Below are 19,210 nucleotides of genomic sequence, written 5' to 3'. Positions count from 1 at the left end.
CAACTCAGGCCCTTTTTTATGAGCTGGGAAAAGGACTTGAACCCTAAAGAACTGTGAAAGTGGCCACACTTGACTGCAGGACTTGACCTGGTCAGTGAGCCCAGCCAGCCTGTGTGTGTGAAGGGGCCCAGTCCAAAAATTGCAAGCAGCCAGAAACCAGACAGACTGCTGATTAGGTTATCAGCAGCACAAAGAGAACCTCACGACATCACCAGACTAGGCCGGCAGCAAGATAATACACCTGGTCTGGACTCAATACAGGTGATAATGGCCTTGTCCCAGAGCGAGGAGAAGCCCATTTCCCTAATGGGAAAACAATTAAACGATCTCCGATGGAACAATACAGGACAGCAAGGGACCTATCACCTGGGATGGGACCATCTGGTCTCTATGGACTGTAAGATCGCAACTGCAAATAACGAGCAAGCTTTTGTCTGTGGAACTGCCGGTTAGAAGGGGGGGCGGAGTTGGCTGGAAAAATAATTCAAGTTTACAATATAAAAGGATGGTCAGGCCGGCCATGTTTTCTCTCTCTTTTCTCTTCGGACCAGCATGACAGCACTCTCCACTCGGTCGTCTCCAGTACGCAGCCTGAAGCCCACTGAGCAATTTAAACTAGGATTGTGAGTATCCCCTGGTAATTCGCGAAGTTCCCGAGATCATCATAGTGGATGAGGCTTTGGGGAAAGGGGGGGGGGGCTTTTGCATGCACCTTTCATAGTTTAAGACACTGGTAAACTTGTATAAAGTAAGAATTCCGAGGTGTCCGTTTTAGTATTCCTTCCATAGCTTATAGTCTCATAGAGCATAAGGCATTGTGTGTTGTTTTCCTGGTGTTTGGTGACCTTTGACCTTGATGTTTTAATAAATATATATATATATATATCTTTGACTTCCGTTGGAGTCCGTTTTGATCTTTTCAATTTCTCACCAACGATCTCTGACTAAGTCACAATATAAATATTCCTTACCATAATTCCGGAGTCTAGAACTGAGGGTACCCTGGGCACTTCGAAACCGCCCACTCAGGAAAGGCTGCCAGGTAGTGGATAGGCAGCAGTTTCCTTTTCTCTCTCTTGGGAGCGCTACTCTAGTGAAGTAGACGCAAGGTGGCCATTGTTCCATCGGCAAGAGAGAGAATCACTCGGGCATTGGTGGGGTTTGGGTAACGGAGAACCAAACCTAAAATAAGCCCAGTGGAGTTAAAAAGAGGGATCCCGCTACAGTTGGGAGCACAAACTTTTGTTCTAGACTAAGAGCTAAGATGGGATATGAGATTATGGTCTATAATCAGTGTTATTTTGATGGGAGAAGTGCTGTGCTCCTGTGTGGGCTTTCAATTTGCTACATTAGAATAATTTAGATTAACTTTGCACAGCCAAGCTCATGAACACTTTAACCACTAGCGATGTGTTACTATTAGCTTACAAATCCATGGTGTCACTGGGCCACTGTGGGGCAACACGGTGGTGCAGTGGTTAGCAATACTGCCTCACAGCGGCAGGGACCCGGGTTCTAAAGATGTGCGGGTTAGGTTGATTGGCCATGCTAAATTGCCCCTTAATGTCAAGGGGATTAGGAGAGTGGGGATATGGGGATAGGGCCTGGGTGGGATTGTGGTCGGTGCAGACTCAATGGGCTGAATGGCTCCTTCTGCACTGTAGGGCTTCTATGATTCTATAAATTCATCCCCTTTCTGACAGTCAGTCAGGAAGACCAATACACCTCAAAATTACTAATAAACACACTCCACGCATCTTGCTGGGCATGGAATAGAGGCTGCTTGAAGGACTGGCAGATGGGTTGTATGTAGGCTCCCTCTGATTCCTCGCCCAGCATGTTCCCAACGAGACCTCTGGATGAGTTCAAATCCTTCCCAGATGAGCTATCCTACCTCTCCAGTGGGAGTGAATCTGTACCTGTGCCCATGCAGTTACATTATGCCCCCAGTAGATGTCAGTATTTTCTCAATCTCGCACCTGCAGTTACACTCTCCCCCCAGTAGGTGTCGGTCTCTCCATTCCGTTAGCGCCGCCTCACAGCGCCAGGGACCCGGGTTCGATTCCCACCTTGGGTCACTGTCTGTGTGGAGTTTGCACATTCTCCCCGTGTCTGCGTGGGTTTCCTCCGGGTGCTCCAGTTTCCTCCCACACTCCGAAAAACGTGCTGGTTAGGTGCATTGGCCATGCTAAATTCTCCATCAATGTACCCGAACAGGCGCCAGAGTAACTTCCTTGCAATGTTAATGTAAGCCTACTTGTGACACGAATAAATAAACTTAAACTTTAAAAACTCTGCACCCGCAATTACACTCTCCCACCAGTTGGTGTCAGTCTCGCTCCACTCCGCCAGTTACACACACCGGCTGGTGGGTGTTAGTCTCGTTCCATTCTGCCGCCTGCAGTTACACACTTCTCCCAGTGGATGTCAGCCTCGCTCCACTCCGCCACCTGCAGTTACACACTCCCCCCAGTGGGTGTCAGTCTCGCTCCATCCTGCCGCCTGCGGTTACACACATTCTCAGGGCGGCACGGTAGCACAGTGGTTAGCACTGCTGCCTCACAGCTCCAGGGTCCTGGGTTCGATTCCCGGCTCGGGTCACTGTCTGTGTGGAGTTTGCACATTCTCTTCGTGTCTGCGTGGGTTTCCTCCGGGTGCTCCGGTTTCCTCCCACAGTCCAAAGATGTGCGGGTTAGGTTGATTGGCCAGGTTAAAAATTGCCCCTTAGAGACCTGAGATGCGTAGGTTAGAGGGATTAGCAGGTAAATATGTGGGGGTAGGGCCTGGGTGGGATTGTGGTCGGTGCAGACTCAATGGGCCGAATGGCCTCCTTCTGCGCTGTAGGGTTTCTATGATCTCCCAGTGGGTATCAGTCTTGCCCCAGCCTGCCGCCTGCAGCTACACACTCCCCCCAGTGGGTGTCAGTCTCGTTCCATCCTGCCGCCTGCAGTTACACACTCCCCCCAGTGGGTGTCAGTCTGGTTCCACTCCGCCACCTGCAGTTACACACTCCCCCCAGTGGGTGTCAGTCTGGTTCCACTCCGCCACCTGCAGTTACACACTCTCCCCAGTGGGTGTCAGTCTGGTTCCACTCCGCCACCTGCAGTTACACACTCTCCCCAGTGGGTGTCACTCCCCCCCCCCCCCCCCCAGTGAGGTTCAGTCTCGCTCCACAGAGCCGCCTGCAGTTACACACTCCCTCCAGCGGGTGTCAGTCTCGCTCCACCCTGCCGCCTGCAGTACCGCTGCTCTCCGGCAGGCTCCGCCGCCGCTCCGCCGGCTCCTGGTTTCCGCCTCAGTTGCCTTGCGTCTCCCGGGCGGTTCGCAGCAGGGAATGAGAGGCGGCGGCTCGGCAGGGCTGGTCTGAGGTGAAGCGGGTGTGAATGGCGGAAGGTCCGGGCCCGGGAGCGGCCTGCGGCCCCGCAGTTGAAGTTGGCCCGGGGATGGGGGCGGGCTCCGGGCCGGGGGCTGCGCCGCTCGCCCGCTCCCTGGAACGGGCCCTGGTGGAGGCCGCGGGCTCCGGGCTGCTCTGTCTGAGCGGCCGCAAACTGAAGGAACTGCCCCGGAGCGCGGCCGGCCTGGACCTGAGCGACACGGTGCAGGCAGGTGGGTAACTAGCACTTAACTAGCTGCTAACTACCATCACTGACATAACTAGCATAACCCGCCAGTGCTATCAGCTACTGTCCAAATAACTGAAATACCTGGTGAGGGTGTAAGTTAGTACAACTAGTTAATAATAGTTAACTCTTAACATAACTTGGTGTTTGCCCCTGTAACTAGTGTAAACATTGATGGTTTACTGGACAGCAGGGTGATGGCTGGTGTATTCAACTAACTAGTATAACTACCACTGAAACTAATATCACCTGTTGAATTCCATTAAGTGGATGATTCTCCCAACTTTAACTAGTCCACTGCATCCACTGGGAATTATTTGAGACAAAACCAGTCTAACTAAAATAACTAATGGAGCTAATGGACTTTCACAGAGAGCTAAATGCTGGTTGAGTGGTTTTGCTGTATAATTTGTTACTGGTTAAGTGTGGGAAGGATGCTGAAGTCTGGTGTCAGAGCTGCAGGATGGAGATGATTCAAACTGGGTACTGGTCAGTGACACTGGGTTGGCTGCTTCTTGACCAGACTTTTGTCTGATCGATACCTGGTGATGTGCAGGGTCCTGAAGAAAGGGCTGTTGTGTCCGTCTCACTCTGTGCCCAGGCCAACACTCAGCAAGTTCACAAAGTTACTCAGCATGGAAAGCTCCTTCAGACTTTGATCTGATCAAACACATCAATAACTCATCTCGGCTCCATATACAGCGTGTGTGAGGGGAGCTGTCCTGTGTACAGCGTGTGTGAGGAGCTGCTGTCCTGTGTACAGCGTGTGTGAGGAGCTGCTGTCCTGTGTACAGCGTGTGTGAAGGGGGCTGTCCTGTGTACCGTGTGTGTGAGGGGAGCTGTCCTGTGTACAGCGTGTGTGAGGGGAGCTGTCCTGTGTACAGCGTGTGTGAGGGAAGCTGCTGTCCTGTGGACAGCGTGTGTGAGGAGCTGCTGTCCTGTGGACAGCGTGTGTGAGGAGCTGCTGTCCTGTGGACAGCGTGTGTGAGGAGCTGCTGTCCTGTGTACAGCGTGTGTGAGGGGAGCTGTCCTGTGTACAGCGTGTGTGAGGAGCTGCTGTCCTGTGTACAGTGTGTGTGAGGGGAGCTGTCCTGTGTACAGCGTGTGTGAGGAGCTGCTGTCCTGTGTACAGCGTGTGTGAGGGGAGCTGTCCTGTGTACAGCGTGTGTGAGGAGCTGCTGTCCTGTGTACAGCGTGTGTGAGGGGAGCTGTCCTGTGTACAGCGTGTGTGAGGAGCTGCTGTCCTGTGTACAGCGTGTGTGAGGGGAGCTGTCCTGTGTACAGCGTATGTGAGGAACTGCTGTCCTGTGTACAGCGTGTGTGAGGGGAGCTGTCCTGTGTACAGCGTGTGTGAGGGAAGCTGCTGTCCTGTGGACAGCGTGTGTGAGGAGCTGCTGTCCTGTGGACAGCGTGTGTGAGGAGCTGCTGTCCTGTGTACAGCGTGTGTGAGGAGCTGCTGTCCTGTGTACAGCGTGTGTGAGGAGCTGATGTCCTGTGTACAGCGTGTGTGAGGAGCTGCTGTCCTGTGTACAGCGTGTGTGAGGAGCTGCTGTCCTGTGTACAGCGTGTGTGAGGGGAGCTGTCCTGTGTACAGCGTGTGTGAGGAGCAGCTGTCCTGTGTACAGCGTGTGTGAGGGGAGCTGTCCTGTGTACAGCGTGTGTGAGGAGCTGCTGTCCTGTGTACAGCGTGTGTGAGGGGAGCTGTCCTGTGTACAGCGTATGTGAGGAGCTGCTGTCCTGTGTACAGCGTGTGCGAGGAGCTGCTGTCCTGTGTACAGCGTGTGCGAGGAGCTGCTGTCCTGTGTACAGCGTGTGCGAGGAGCTGCTGTCCTGTGTACAGCGTGTGTGAGGGGAGCTGTCCTGTGTACAGCGTGTGTGAGGAGCTGCTGTCCTGTGTACAGCTTGTGTGAGGGGAGCTGTCCTGTGTACAGCGTGTGTGAGGAGCTGCTGTCCTGTGTACAGCGTGTGTGAGGGGAGCTGTCCTGTGTACAGCGTGTGTGAGGAGCTGCTGTCCTGTGTACAGCGTGTGTGAGGGGAGCTGTCCTGTGTACAGCGTATGTGAGGAACTGCTGTCCTGTGTACAGCGTGTGTGAGGAGCTGCTGTCCTGTGTACAGCGTGTGTGAGGGGAGCTGTCCTGTATACAGCGCGTGCGAGGAGCTGCTGTCCTGTGTACCGTGTGTGTGAGTGGGAGCTGTCCTGTGTACAGCGTGTGTGAGGGGAGCTGTCCTGTGTACCGTGTGTGTGAGGGGAGCTGTCCTGTGTACCGTGTGTGTGAGGGGCTGCTGTCCTGTGTACCGTGTGTGAGAGGGGGAGCTGTCCTATGTACCGTATGTGTGAGGGGGAGCTCTCCTGTGTACCGTGTGAGAGAGGGGCTGCTGTCCTGTGTACTGTGTGTGTGAGAGGGAGCTGTCCTGTGTACCGTTTGTGTGAGGGGAGCTGTCCTGTGTACCGTGTGTGTGAGAGGGAGCTGTCCTGTGTACCGTGTGTGTGAGGGGAACTGTCCTGTGTACCGTGTGTGTGAGGAGCTGCTGTCCTGTGTACCGTGTGTGTGAGGGGAGCTGTCCTGTGTACCGTGTGTGTGAGGGGAGCTGTCCTGTGTACCGTGTGTGTGAGGGGAGCTGTCCTGTGTACCGTGTGTGTGTGAGGGGAGCTGTCCTGTGTACCGTGTGTGTGAGGGGCTGCTGTCCTGTGTACCGTGTGTGTGTGAGGGGAGCTGTCCTGTGTACCGTGTGTGTGAGGAGCTGCTGTCCTGTGTACCGTGTGTGTGAGGAGCTGCTGTCCTGTGTACCGTGTGTGTGAGGAGCTGCTGTCCTGTGTACCGTGTGTGTGAGGGGCTGCTGTCCTGTGTACCGTGTGTGTGAGGGGAGCTGTCCTGTGTACCGTGTGTGTGAGGGGAGCTGTCCTGTGTACCGTGTGTGTGAGGAGCTGCTGTCCTGTGTACCGTGTGTGTGAGGGGAGCTGTCCTGTATACAGCGTGTGAGAGGTTCTGGATGGGAAATTGGGTCTCTGTCGAGGGCGGGTTGTAGGTTCATGTCAGTGAACACTGCGCTGAGATAAGCCATTGCTCTGTCCAACTGTATACCGTGGTGGATAGCCCAGTCGCTGGCCAGAGTGGCCTGTGAGGGGAAACAGTGACTGTTAACAGCAATAGGAAAACATTAGGATTGAGAAAACGACTTGGGGAGCAGCATCTTCAGTGATTTTATCGTATCTGCTCAGGTTGGCAAGTGTTTGCTTTATTTGTGAGCCCAGACTGACATGCAGTGCTGCTTTCACACTGTTCCCTGTGCCTTGGCAGTGCTGTCACTGTGAGGATCATCAGAATGTCCTCAACATCCCTGCATTTCACTTCCCTCCATTTGCTCTGGCCTTCAAATGTACACTTCTGGAGTGAGGAGACGGCTGTTGTACACAGCGTCTGGAGTGAGGAGACGGCTGTTGTACACAGCGTCTGGAATGAGGAGACGGCTGTTGGACACAGCGTCTGGAGTGAGGAGACGGCTGTTGGACACAGCGTCTGGAGTGAGGAGACGGCTGTTGGACACAGCGTCTGGAGTGAGGAGACGGCTGTTGGACACAGCGTCTGGAGTGAGGGAACGGCTGTTGGACACAGCGTCTGGAGTGAGGAGACGGCTGTTGGACACAGCGTCTGGAGTGAGGGAACGGCTGTTGGACACAGCGTCTGGAGTGAGGGAACGGCTGTTGGACACAGCGTCTGGAGTGAGGCGACGGCTGTTGGACACAGCGTCTGGAGTGAGGCGACGGCTGTTGGACACAGCCATCCGAACTCTGGAAGTTCCTTGAACCCCCCCCACCCTGAAACATCTGACTTCCTGCCCATCCATGCCTTCACCTGTCTCAGCTCCAAGCTCTGAAACTCCCTCACAACAGCTCTCCATCTCTCTCTCCTCCTCCAAGACGCTTTCTCTGAATAAGCTTTGGTTATCTGGTCTAACATCTCCTCGTGTGGTTCAACGTTTTACTTTGTTCCATCGTATTCCTGTGTACTGTGTACCACCAACGCCTCTACTTTCCCAGGAGACTAAGGAAATTTGGCATGTCAGCTACGACTCTCACCAACTTTTACAGATGCACCACAGAAAGCATTCTTTCTGGTTGTATCACAGCTTGGTATGGCTCCTGCTCTGCCCAAAACTGCAAGAAACTACAAATGTAGCCCAGTCCATCACGCAAACCAGCCTCCCATCCATTGACTCTGTCTACACTGTCTGTGTGGAGTTTGCACATTCTCCTCGTGTCTGCGTGGGTTTCCTCCGGGTGCTCCGGTTTCCTCCCACAGTCCAAAGATGTGCGGGTTAGGTTGATTGGCCAGGTTAAAAATTGTCCCTTAGAGTCCTGAGATGTGTAGGTTAGCGGGATTAGCGGGTAAAATATGTGGGGGGTAGGGCCTGGGTGGGATTGTGGTCGGTGTAGACTCGATGGGCCGAATGGCCTCCTTCTGCACTGTAGGGTTTCTATGATTTCTATGAAAAGTCTGAGGCCACGTACCACCCGACTCAAGAACAGCTTCTTCCCTGCTGCTTTCAGACTTTTGAATGGACCTACCTTGCATTAAGTTGATCTTTCTCTACACCCTAGCTATGACTGTAACACTACATTCTGCACTCTCTCGTTTCCTTCTCGATGAACGGTATACTTTGTCTGTATAGCGCGCAAGGAACAATACTTTTAACTATGTTAATACACGTAACAATAATAAATCAAATCAAAATCCTGCATTAAAAAGTCCTGTGTAAATAGACAGTTCTGTTCCTGTAAGTTCTAAGGGGTAAATCTTTTAGAACTGAGGTGGGGAGAAATTTCTTCACCCAGAGGGTGGTGAATGTGTGGAATTCACTACCACAGAAAGTAGTTGAGGCCAAAACGTTGTGAGATTTAAAGAAGAAATTAGATATAGTTCTTGGAGCTAAAGGGATCAAGGGATATGGGGGGAAGGGGGGGGATCAGGATATTGAATTTGATGATCAGCCATGATGGAAATGAATGGCGAAACAGGCACGAGGAGTTGAATGGCCTAATCCTGCTTCTCGTTTCTATGCTTATCCCTTATGAAGAAATTCTGGTTGTTCTGATGACCTGCCCTCTGTCCCTGTGGGACCGCTGCTTGGACTGGAGTTTAGCAAGTTCAGAATGACACTGCACCATAACCCTGTTAAAACCCAGTCTCAGTGCTGCTGTAGAAGTCTCTCGATGCTGCGAATGTTGTGGTTTGGGGGGTATTGAACCTGGTAAAATGGGGTGGCCCAGAGACCGCTGCATCTTTCAGCAATGGCTAAGGTACTTCTTTATCAGGTCCAAAACATTCTAACTGCGTGGTATGTGTGACTATTCTGTCGATTGCCCTGAATAAAGCTGTCAAGGTACCCAAACATCCCTGGAGTATGTAATCTTCCGTTTCATAGACATTCGCTGGAGCATTAAAGCTGTTTCTTCTATTCCCACACTCCCTTCATCCAGCGCACTGGCTCATGACTATAACTTGTGGCTGAACCTGGTCTCACTCGGATCCCCTGTACATCGAATGACACAGAAAGCTGAAGAGGGTTCACAAACACACTGTGGCCATGAGTGAATCCACTGACTAACATGGGGATGTCTGATAATATTAAACAGCAGGTACTGTGGGGAAGGTGTTGGGAGCTGGCAGCTCAGAGCTCTGCAATTAAACTGAGAATCAGATTTACTTTGCGGGAACATCTGGCCAAAGTGATTCAGTCTGAGATTGAAAACACCGTGATTAGAATTTCCTGGTCCTGTTTAGACAATGCCAGTGAGTTTAGATCCTCTGGCACTGAGAAAAAGCAGCAGCACTCTGAAATGTACCCACCGTAGCTGTTTTCACAGAGAGACTGATATCTCCGCTCCGAAACAAGTCTTGGGGAATGTCACAACGCGCTTTAGTAAAAAGAATCACCTTGTAGCACAGTCACTGCGGAGGTAAATACAACATGCATTTTACACTCATCAAGATTCCACAAACTGCAAGAAGAGAGGTGACGGACTGAACCTGTGACCGGTTTCTTTATTGTAGGCAGGTCGCTGGGGAACTTTCCAGAACTGAGATATTTCACCTTGATGTGGAGATGCCGGCGTTGGACTGGGATAAACACAGTAAGAAGCCTCACAACACCAGGTTAAAGTCCAACAGGTTTATTTGGTAGCAAAAGCCACAAGCTTTCGGAGCGCTGCTCCTTCATCAGGTGAGTGGGAGTTCTATTCAGAAACAGGGCATATAAAGACACAAACTCAATTTACAAAATAATGGTTGGAATGTGAGTCTTTGCAGGTAATCAAGTCTTAAAGGTACAGACAATGTGAGTGGAGAGAGGGTTAAGCACAGGTTAAAGAGATGTGTATTGTCTCCAGCCAGGACAGTTAGTGAGATTTTGCAAGCTCAGGCAAGTCGTGGGGGTTACAGATAGTGTGACATGAACCCAAGATCCTGGTTGAGGCCTTCCTCATGTGAACGGAACTTGGCTATCAGTCTCTGCTCAGCGACTCTGCGTTGTCGTGTGTCGTGAAGGCCGCCTTGGAGAACGCTTACCCGAAGATCAGAGGCCGAATGCCCGTGACCGCTGAAATGTTCCCCAACAGGAAGAGAACACTCATACCTGGTGCTTGTCGAGCGGTGTTCATTCATCCGTTGTCGTAGCGTCTGCATGGCCTCCCCAATGTACCATGCCTCGGGACATCCTTTCCTGCAGCGTATCAGGTAGACAACGTTGGCCGAGTTGCAAGTGAATGTCCCGTGTACCTGGTGGATGGTGTTCTCACGTGAGATGGTGGCATCCGTGTCGATGATCCGGCACGTCTTGCAGAGGTTGCTGTGGCACAGCCCTGGTGTTGTGAGACTTCTTACTATATTTCACCTTGACTGGAGACTGACCCTCTGTTTAACATCATCCAAAAGGTAGGGAAGCACTCCCTCGTTACCAGACTGAGGCGTTTCCCTCGATCATGTGTTCACATTCTGGAGGGGGGGAGGTTGAAGCTGGAATCCTGTGTCTCGGGAAAGGGATCTCAGCCACGCCTGGCAGGGTGCCTGTGTGTGGGACGTGAACCCACAGTCCTCTGACTGAGAAAGGAGAAGGATTGAGTTCAGGCTGACTGTGTTCTGCCAAACAACATTCCCGATTGATGGGCTTTGAAATTTCCAATTTAAAAACAATGGTCGATTCATTAGCTTTGCTGTGAATGGTGAATCCAATCTCTCGTTTTGCCTGTGCCACCTGAAGGAGGATGTGTGACGATCTGAGGGAACAACAGCTTCCGCCTGCAATGTGATGCCCACCGCCTCTTCCGATGGAGATGGCAGTTGCGCTGATGAGGCCTCTTGCTGCCTGAAATTGGCTAACCAATTAAACCAAACACACACCAGGGATTTTGGCCGCCTCACCTCAATGCTCCCACACCCTCTGCCAGTTTCATACGCAGGAGATTTAATCGTTTCATTTCATTTCGGAAAGGAAGCAGACTGATTAATTCAGCATCGATCAATTCCAGCTCCATCTCCACAACTAAGTGCTGTCTGCAGGCAGCTGCCAATAAACCAGTGGATTTGCTGTTTATCTCCCCCGCCCCTGGGGTGCTCCCTGCTTCCCTCCCCTAAGCCCCTCCTACCCTCCTTAGGGTGCTCTGCCCGCTGCACCCTCCCCTCCACCTCGGGGTGCTCCTCCCCATTCCCCCTCCTCAGGGTGCTCACCCCTCAGAGTGACCCTCCCCGCCCTTGTGTTTTGTGGTGTGCTGAGCTGCTGGTTATCAGCGTTGACATGGCTGTGACAAGCCAGCGAGACTGATACCATAATCTGTCTCATTCAAAAGGAGCTGGTGAAGACACTGCCATCTTCATGGGCAGAAATTAATCTGCTGGTGACTTACTTTGGACGTTCAGTCATCGATCTGTATTAAAGGTTTAGCTGCATGCTGCGCGGTATAAATGTGTGGTATTTAAAATGTTGCAAATACAGTCCTCACCCCACAACATCCCACAAATTATAGTCATGAACCCGTGCGCTGGATGAAGGGAGAGTGTGAATAAAAGAAACCGCTTTAATGTTACAGCGAATGCCTATGAAATAGAAGATTACGTACACCAGGGATGTTTGGGCACCTTTGATAGTTTTTTTCACAGCAATCGACAGAGCAGTCACACATGGATTGTTTTGAATCTGATAAACAGGTACCTTAGCCATTGCTGAAAGGTACAGTGGTCTCTGGGTCACCCCATTTTACCAGGTTCAATACCTCCCAAACCACAAACATTCACAGGATCGAACAGCACAGTGTGTCACGGTGGTGTACGGTGTTACTGCGCGTTACGGTGGTGTACGGGGTTACTGTGTGTTACGGTGGTGTACGGGGATACTGTGTGTTATGGTGGTATACGGGGTTACTGTGCGTTACGGTGGTGTACGGGGTTACTGTGTGTTACGGTGGTGTACGGGGTTACTGTGTTACGGTGGTAAATGGGGTAACTGTGTGTTACGGTGGTGTATGGGGTTACTGTGTGTTCTTGTGGTGTTCGGATTATTGTGCTTCAAGGTGGTGTGCGGGGTTACTGTGTGTTATGGTGGTGTACGGGTTTGCTGTGTGTTACGGTGGTGTACGGGGTTACTGTGCGCTACGGTGGTGTACGGGGTTACTGTGCGTTACGGTGGTGTACGGGGTTACTGTGCGTTACGGTGGTGTACGGGGTTACTGTGTGTTACGGTGGTGTGCGGGGTTATTGTGCGTTACTGTGGTGTACGGGGTTACTGTGTGTGACTGTGGTGTTCGGATTATTGTGCTTTACGGTGGTGTACGGGGTTACTGTGTGTTACGGTGGTGTGCGGTGTTACTGTGCGTTACTGTGGTGTACGGGGTTACTGTGTGTGACTGTGGTGTTCGGATTATTGTGCTTTACGGTGGTGTACGGGGTTACTGTGTGTTACGGTGGTGTACGGGGTTACTGTGTGTTACGGTGGTGTACGGGTTTGCTGTGTGTTACGGTGGGGTACGGGGTTACTGTGCGCTACGGTGGTGTACGGGGTTACTGTGCGTTACGGTGGTGTACGGGGTTACTGTGCGTTACGGTGGTGTACGGGGTTACTGTGTGTTACGGTGGTGTGCGGGGTTATTGTGCGTTCCGGTGGTGTGCGGTGTTACTGTGCGTTACTGTGGTGTACGGGGTTACTGTGTGTGACTGTGGTGTTCGGATTATTGTGCTTTACGGTGGTGTACGGGGTTACTGTGTGTTACGGTGGTGTACGGGGTTACTGTGTGTTACGGTGGTGTACGGGGTTACTGTGTGTTACGGTGGTGTACGGGGTTACTGTGTGTTACGATGGTGTACGGGGTTACTGTGCGTTACGGTGGTGTACGGGGTTACTGTGTGTTACGATGGTGTACGGGGTTACTGTGCGTTACGGTGGTGTACGGGGTTACTGTGTGTTACGATGGTGTACGGGGTTACTGTGTGTTACGGTGGTGTACGGGGTTACTGTGTGTTACGGTGGTGTACGGGGTTACTGTGTGTTACGGTGGTGTACGGGGTTACTGTGTGTTACGGTGGTGTACGGGGTTACTCTGTGTTACGGTGGTGTACGGGGTTACTGTGTGTTACAGCGGTGTACGGGGTTACTGTGTGTTATGGTGGTGTACGGGGTTATTGAGCGTTACGGTGGCGTACGGGGTTACTGTGCGTTACGGTGGTGTACGGGGTTACTGTGCGTTACGGTGGTGTACGGGGTTACTGTGTGTTACGGCGGTGTACGGGGTTACTGTGTGTTACGGTGGTGTACGGGGTTACTGTGTGTTACGGTGGTGTACGGGGTTACTGTGTGTTACGGTGGTGTACGGGGTTACTGTGTGTTACGGTGGTGTACGGGGTTATTGAGCGTTACGGTGGTGTACGGGGTTACTGTGTGTTACGGTGGTGTACGGGGTTACTGTGTGTTACGGTGGCGTATGGGGTTACTGTGCGTTACGGTGGTGTACGGGGTTATTGTGCGTTACGGTGGTGTACGGGGTTACTGTGTGTTACGGTGGTGTACGGGGTTACTGTGCGTTACGGTGGTGTACGGGGTTACTGTGCGTTACGGTGGTGTACGGAGTTACTGTATGTTACGGTGGTGTACGGGAGTACAGTGTGTTACGGTGGTGTGCGGTGTTACTGTGCGTTACTGTGGTGTACGGGGTTACTGTGTGTTACGGTGGTGTACGGGGTTACTGTGCGTTACGGTGGTGTACGGGGTTACTGTATGTTACGGTGGTGTACGGGGTTACTGTGTGTTACGGTGGTGTGCGGTGTTACTGTGCGTTACTGTGGTGTACGGGGTTACTGTGTGTTACCGTGGTCTACGGGGTTACTGTGTGTTACGGTGGTGTACGGGGTTACTGTGTTACGGTGGTGCACGGGGTTACTGTGCGTTACGGTGGTGTACGGGGTTATTGTGCGTTACGGTGGTGTACGGGGTTACTGTGCGTTACGGTGGTTTACGGGGTTATTGTGCATTACAGTGGTGTACGGGGTTACTGTGTTACGGTGGTGCACGGGGTTACTGTGCGTTACGGTGGTGTACGGGGTTACTGTGCGTTACGGTGGTGTACGGGGTTACTGTGTGTTACGGTGGTGTGCGGGGTTATTGTGCGTTCCGGTGGTGTGCGGTGTTACTGTGCGTGACTGTGGTGTTCGGATTATTGTGCGTTACGGTGGTGTACGGGGTTACTGTGTGTTACGGTGGTGTACGGGGTTACTGTGTGTTACGGTGGTGTACGGGGTTACTGTGTGTTACGGTGGTGTACGGGGTTACTGTGTGTTACGGTGGTGTACGGGGTTACTGTGTGTTACGGTGGTGTACGGGGTTACTCTGTGTTACGGTGGTGTACGGGGTTACTGTGTGTTACGGTGGTGTACGGGGTTACTGTGTGTTACGGTGGTGTACGGGGTTACTGTGTGTTACGGTGGTGTACGGGGTTACTGTGTGTTACGGTGGTGTACGGGGTTACTGTGTGTTACGGTGGTGTACGGGGTTACTGTGTGTTACGGTGGTGTACGGGGTTACTGTGTGTTACGGTGGTGTACGGGGTTACTCTGTGTTACGGTGGTGTACGGGGTTACTGTGTGTTACAGCGGTGTACGGGGTTACTGTGTGTTATGGTGGTGTACGGGGTTACTGTGTGTTATGGTGGTGTACGGGGTTATTGAGCGTTACGGTGGCGTACGGGGTTACTGTGCGTTACGGTGGTGTACGGGGTTACTGTGCGTTACGGTGGTGTACGGGGTTACTGTGTGTTACGGCGGTGTACGGGGTTACTGTGTGTTACGGTGGTGTACGGGGTTACTGTGCGTTACGGTGGTGTACGGGGTTACTGTGTGTTACGGTGGTGTACGGGGTTACTGTGCGTTACGGTGGTGTACGGGGTTACTGTGCGTTACGGTGGTGTACGGGGTTACTGTGTGTTACGGTGGTGTGCGGGGTTATTGTGCGTTCCGGTGGTGTGCGGTGTTACTGTGCGTGACTGTGGTGTTCGGATTATTGTGCGTTACGGTGGTGTACGGGGTTACTGTGCGTTACGGTGGTGTACGGGGTTACTGTGTGTTACGGTGGTGTGCGGGGTTATTGTGCGTTCCGGTGGTGTGCGGTGTTACTGTGCGTGACTGTGGTGTTCGGATTATTGTGCGTTACGGTGGTGTACGGGGTTACTGTGTGTTACGGTGGTGTACGGGGTTACTGTGTGTTACGGTGGTGTACGGGGTTACTGTGTGTTACGGTGGTGTACGGGGTTACTGTGTGTTACGGTGGTGTACGGGGTTACTGTGTGTTACGGTGGTGTACGGGGTTACTCTGTGTTACGGTGGTGTACGGGGTTACTGTGTGTTACGGTGGTGTACGGGGTTACTGTGTGTTACGGTGGTGTACGGGGTTACTGTGTGTTACGGTGGTGTACGGGGTTACTGTGTGTTACGGTGGTGTACGGGGTTACTGTGTGTTACGGTGGTGTACGGGGTTACTGTGTGTTACGGTGGTGTACGGGGTTACTGTGTGTTACGGTGGTGTACGGGGTTACTCTGTGTTACGGTGGTGTACGGGGTTACTGTGTGTTACAGCGGTGTACGGGGTTACTGTGTGTTATGGTGGTGTACGGGGTTACTGTGTGTTATGGTGGTGTACGGGGTTATTGAGCGTTACGGTGGCGTACGGGGTTACTGTGCGTTACGGTGGTGTACGGGGTTACTGTGCGTTACGGTGGTGTACGGGGTTACTGTGTGTTACGGCGGTGTACGGGGTTACTGTGTGTTACGGTGGTGTACGGGGTTACTGTGTGTTACGGCGGTGTACGGGGTTACTGTGTGTTACGGTGGTGTACGGGGTTACTGTGTGTTACGGTGGTGTACGGGGTTACTGTGTGTTACGGTGGTGTACGGGGTTATTGAGCGTTACGGTGGTGTACGGGGTTACTGTGTGTTACGGTGGTGTACGGGGTTACTGTGTGTTACGGTGGCCTACGGGGTTACTGTGCGTTACGGTGGTGTACGGGGTTATTGTGCGTTACGGTGGTGTACGGGGTTACTGTGTGTTACGGTGGTGTACGGGGTTACTGTGCGTTACGGTGGTGTACGGGGTTACTGTGCGTTACGGTGGTGTACGGGGTTACTGTGTGTTACGGTGGTGTACGGGAGTACAGTGTGTTACGGTGGTGTGCGGTGTTACTGTGCGTTACTGTGGTGTACGGGGTTACTGTGTGTTACGGTGGTGTACGGGGTTACTGTGTGTTACGGTGGTGTACGGGGTTACTCTGTGTTACGGTGGTGTACGGGGTTACTGTGTGTTACAGCGGTGTACGGGGTTACTGTGTGTTATGGTGGTGTACGGGGTTATTGAGCGTTACGGTGGCGTACGGGGTTACTGTGCGTTACGGTGGTGTACGGGGTTACTGTGCGTTACGGTGGTGTACGGGGTTACTGTGTGTTACGGTGGTGTACGGGGTTACTGTGTGTTACGGTGGTGTACGGGGTTATTGAGCGTTACGGTGGTGTACGGGGTTACTGTGTGTTACGGTGGTGTACGGGGTTACTGTGTGTTACGGTGGCGTATGGGGTTACTGTGCGTTACGGTGGTGTACGGGGTTACTGTGTGTTACGGTGGTGTACGGGGTTACTGTGGTGTACGGGGTTACTGTGTGTTACGGTGGTGTACGGGGTTACTGTGTGTTACGGTGGTGTACGGGGTTACTGTGTGTTACGGTGGTGTTCGGATTATTGTGCTTCACGGTGGTGTACGGGGTTACTGTGCGTTACGGTGGTGTACGGGGTTACTGTGTGTTACGGTGGTGTACGGGGTTACTGTGTGTTACGGTGGTGTACGGGGTTACTGTGTGTTACGGTGGTGTACGGGGTTACTGTGTGTTACGGTGGTGTACGGGGTTACTGTGTGTTACGGTGGTGTACGGGGTTACTGTGTGTTACGGTGGTGTTCGGATTATTGTGCTTCACGGTGGTGTACGGGGTTACTGTGCGTTACGGTGGTCTACGGGGTTACTGTGTGTTACGGTGGTGTACGGGGTTACTGTGTTACGGTGGTGCACGGGGTTACTGTGCGTTACGGTGGTGTACTGGGTTACTGTGCGTTACGGTGGTGTACGGGGTTACTGTGTTACGGTGGTGCACGGGGTTACTGTGCGTTACGGTGGTGTACTGGGTTACTGTGCGTTACGGTGGTGTACGGGGTTACTGTGTGTTACGGTGGTGTACGGGGTTACTGTGCGTTACGGTGGTGTACTGGGTTACTGTGCGTTACGGTGGTGTACGGTGTTATTGAACGTTACGGTGGTGTACGGGGTTACTGTGTGTTACAGCGGTGTACGGGGTTACTGTGTGTTATGGTGGTGTACGGGGTTATTGAGCGTTACGGTGGCGTACGGGGTTACTGTGCGTTACGGTGGTGTACGGGGTTACTGTGCGTTACGGTGGTGTACGGGGTTACTGTGTGTTACGGCGGTGTACGGGGTTACTGTGTGTTACGGTGGTGTACGGGGTTACTGTGTGTTACGGCGGTGTACGGGGTTACTGTGTGTTACGGTGGTGTACGGGGTTACTGTGTGTTACGGTGGTGTACGGGGTTATTGAGCGTTACGGTGGTGTACGGGGTTACTGTGTGTTACGGTGGTGTACGGGGTTACTGTGTGTTACGGTGGCGTATGGGGTTACTGTGCGTTACGGTGGTGTACGGGGTTATTGTGCGTTACGGTGGTGTACGGGGTTACTGTGTGTTACGGTGGTGTACGGGGTTACTGTGCGTTACGGTGGTGTACGGGGTTACTGTGCGTTACGGTGGTGTACGGGGTTACTGTGTGTTACGGTTGTGTACGGGGTTACTCTGTGTTACGGTGGTGTACGGGGTTACTGTGTGTTACAGCGGTGTACGGGGTTACTGTGTGTTATGGTGGTGTACGGGGTTATTGAGCGTTACGGTGGCGTACGGGGTTACTGTGCGTTACGGTGGTGTACGGGGTTACTGTGCGTTACGGTGGTGTACGGGGTTACTGTGTGTTACGGTGGTGTACGGGGTTACTGTGTGTTACGGTGGTGTACGGGGTTATTGAGCGTTACGGTGGTGTACGGGGTTACTGTGTGTTACGGTGGTGTACGGGGTTACTGTGTGTTACGGTGGCGTATGGGGTTACTGTGCGTTACGGTGGTGTACGGGGTTACTGTGTGTTACGGTGGTGTACGGGGTTACTGTGGTGTACGGGGTTACTGTGTGTTACGGTGGTGTACGGGGTTACTGTGTGTTACGGTGGTGTACGGGGTTACTGTGTGTTACGGTGGTGTTCGGATTATTGTGCTTCACGGTGGTGTACGGGGTTACTGTGCGTTACGGTGGTGTACGGGGTTACTGTGTGTTACGGTGGTGTACGGGGTTACTGTGTGTTACGGTGGTGTACGGGGTTACTGTGTGTTACGGTGGTGTACGGGGTTACTGTGTGTTACGGTGGTGTACGGGGTTACTGTGTGTTACGGTGGTGTACGGGGTTACTGTGTGTTACGGTGGTGTACGGGGTTACTGTGTGTTACGGTGGTGTTCGGATTATTGTGCTTCACGGTGGTGTACGGGGTTACGGTGGTCTACGGGGTTACTGTGTGTTACGGTGGTGTACGGGGTTACTGTGTTACGGTGGTGCACGGGGTTACTGTGCGTTACGGTGGTGTACTGGGTTACTGTGCGTTACGGTGGTGTACGGGGTTACTGTGTTACGGTGGTGCACGGGGTTACTGTGCGTTACGGTGGTGTACTGGGTTACTGTGCGTTACGGTGGTGTACGGGGTTACTGTGTGTTACGGTGGTGTACGGGGTTACTGTGCGTTACGGTGGTGTACTGGGTTACTGTGCGTTACGGTGGTGTACGGTGTTATTGAACGTTACGGTGGTGTACGGGGTTACTGTGCGTTACGGTGATGTACGTGGTTACTGTGTGTTACGGTGGTGTACGCGGTTACTGTGTGTTACGGAGGTGTATGGGATTGCTGTGGGTTACGGTGGTGTACAGGGTAACTGTGTGTTACGGTGGTGTACGGGGTTACTGTGCG

At 52.7% G+C, this 19,210-nt stretch overlaps 1 protein-coding gene across 7 annotated transcripts in view; it reads left to right on the top strand.

Moving 5' to 3' along the window:
* Window positions 1-3,298: 3,298 nt before the first annotated feature.
* lrch1 (leucine-rich repeats and calponin homology (CH) domain containing 1) overlaps window positions 3,299-19,210 on the top strand; it is a 209,014-nt gene continuing 193,102 nt past the window's right edge. For all 7 annotated transcript variants that reach the window (XR_013499884.1, XR_013499883.1, XR_013499882.1 and 4 more), the window contains exon 1: window positions 3,299-3,606. Coding sequence is in view for 3 of the 7 variants with exons in the window: in XM_078232222.1 (XP_078088348.1) it covers window positions 3,384-3,606 (223 nt within the window). In the remaining 4 variants the exon portion in view is untranslated. The remainder of the gene's footprint in view (window positions 3,607-19,210) is intronic.

This window comes from Mustelus asterias, chromosome 17 (genome assembly GCF_964213995.1).
Source record: "Mustelus asterias chromosome 17, sMusAst1.hap1.1, whole genome shotgun sequence".
Taxonomy (NCBI): Eukaryota; Metazoa; Chordata; class Chondrichthyes; order Carcharhiniformes; family Triakidae; genus Mustelus; species Mustelus asterias.
Note: the sequence above shows the minus strand (reverse complement) of the source record. Positions and strands in the feature narration are given on the sequence as shown.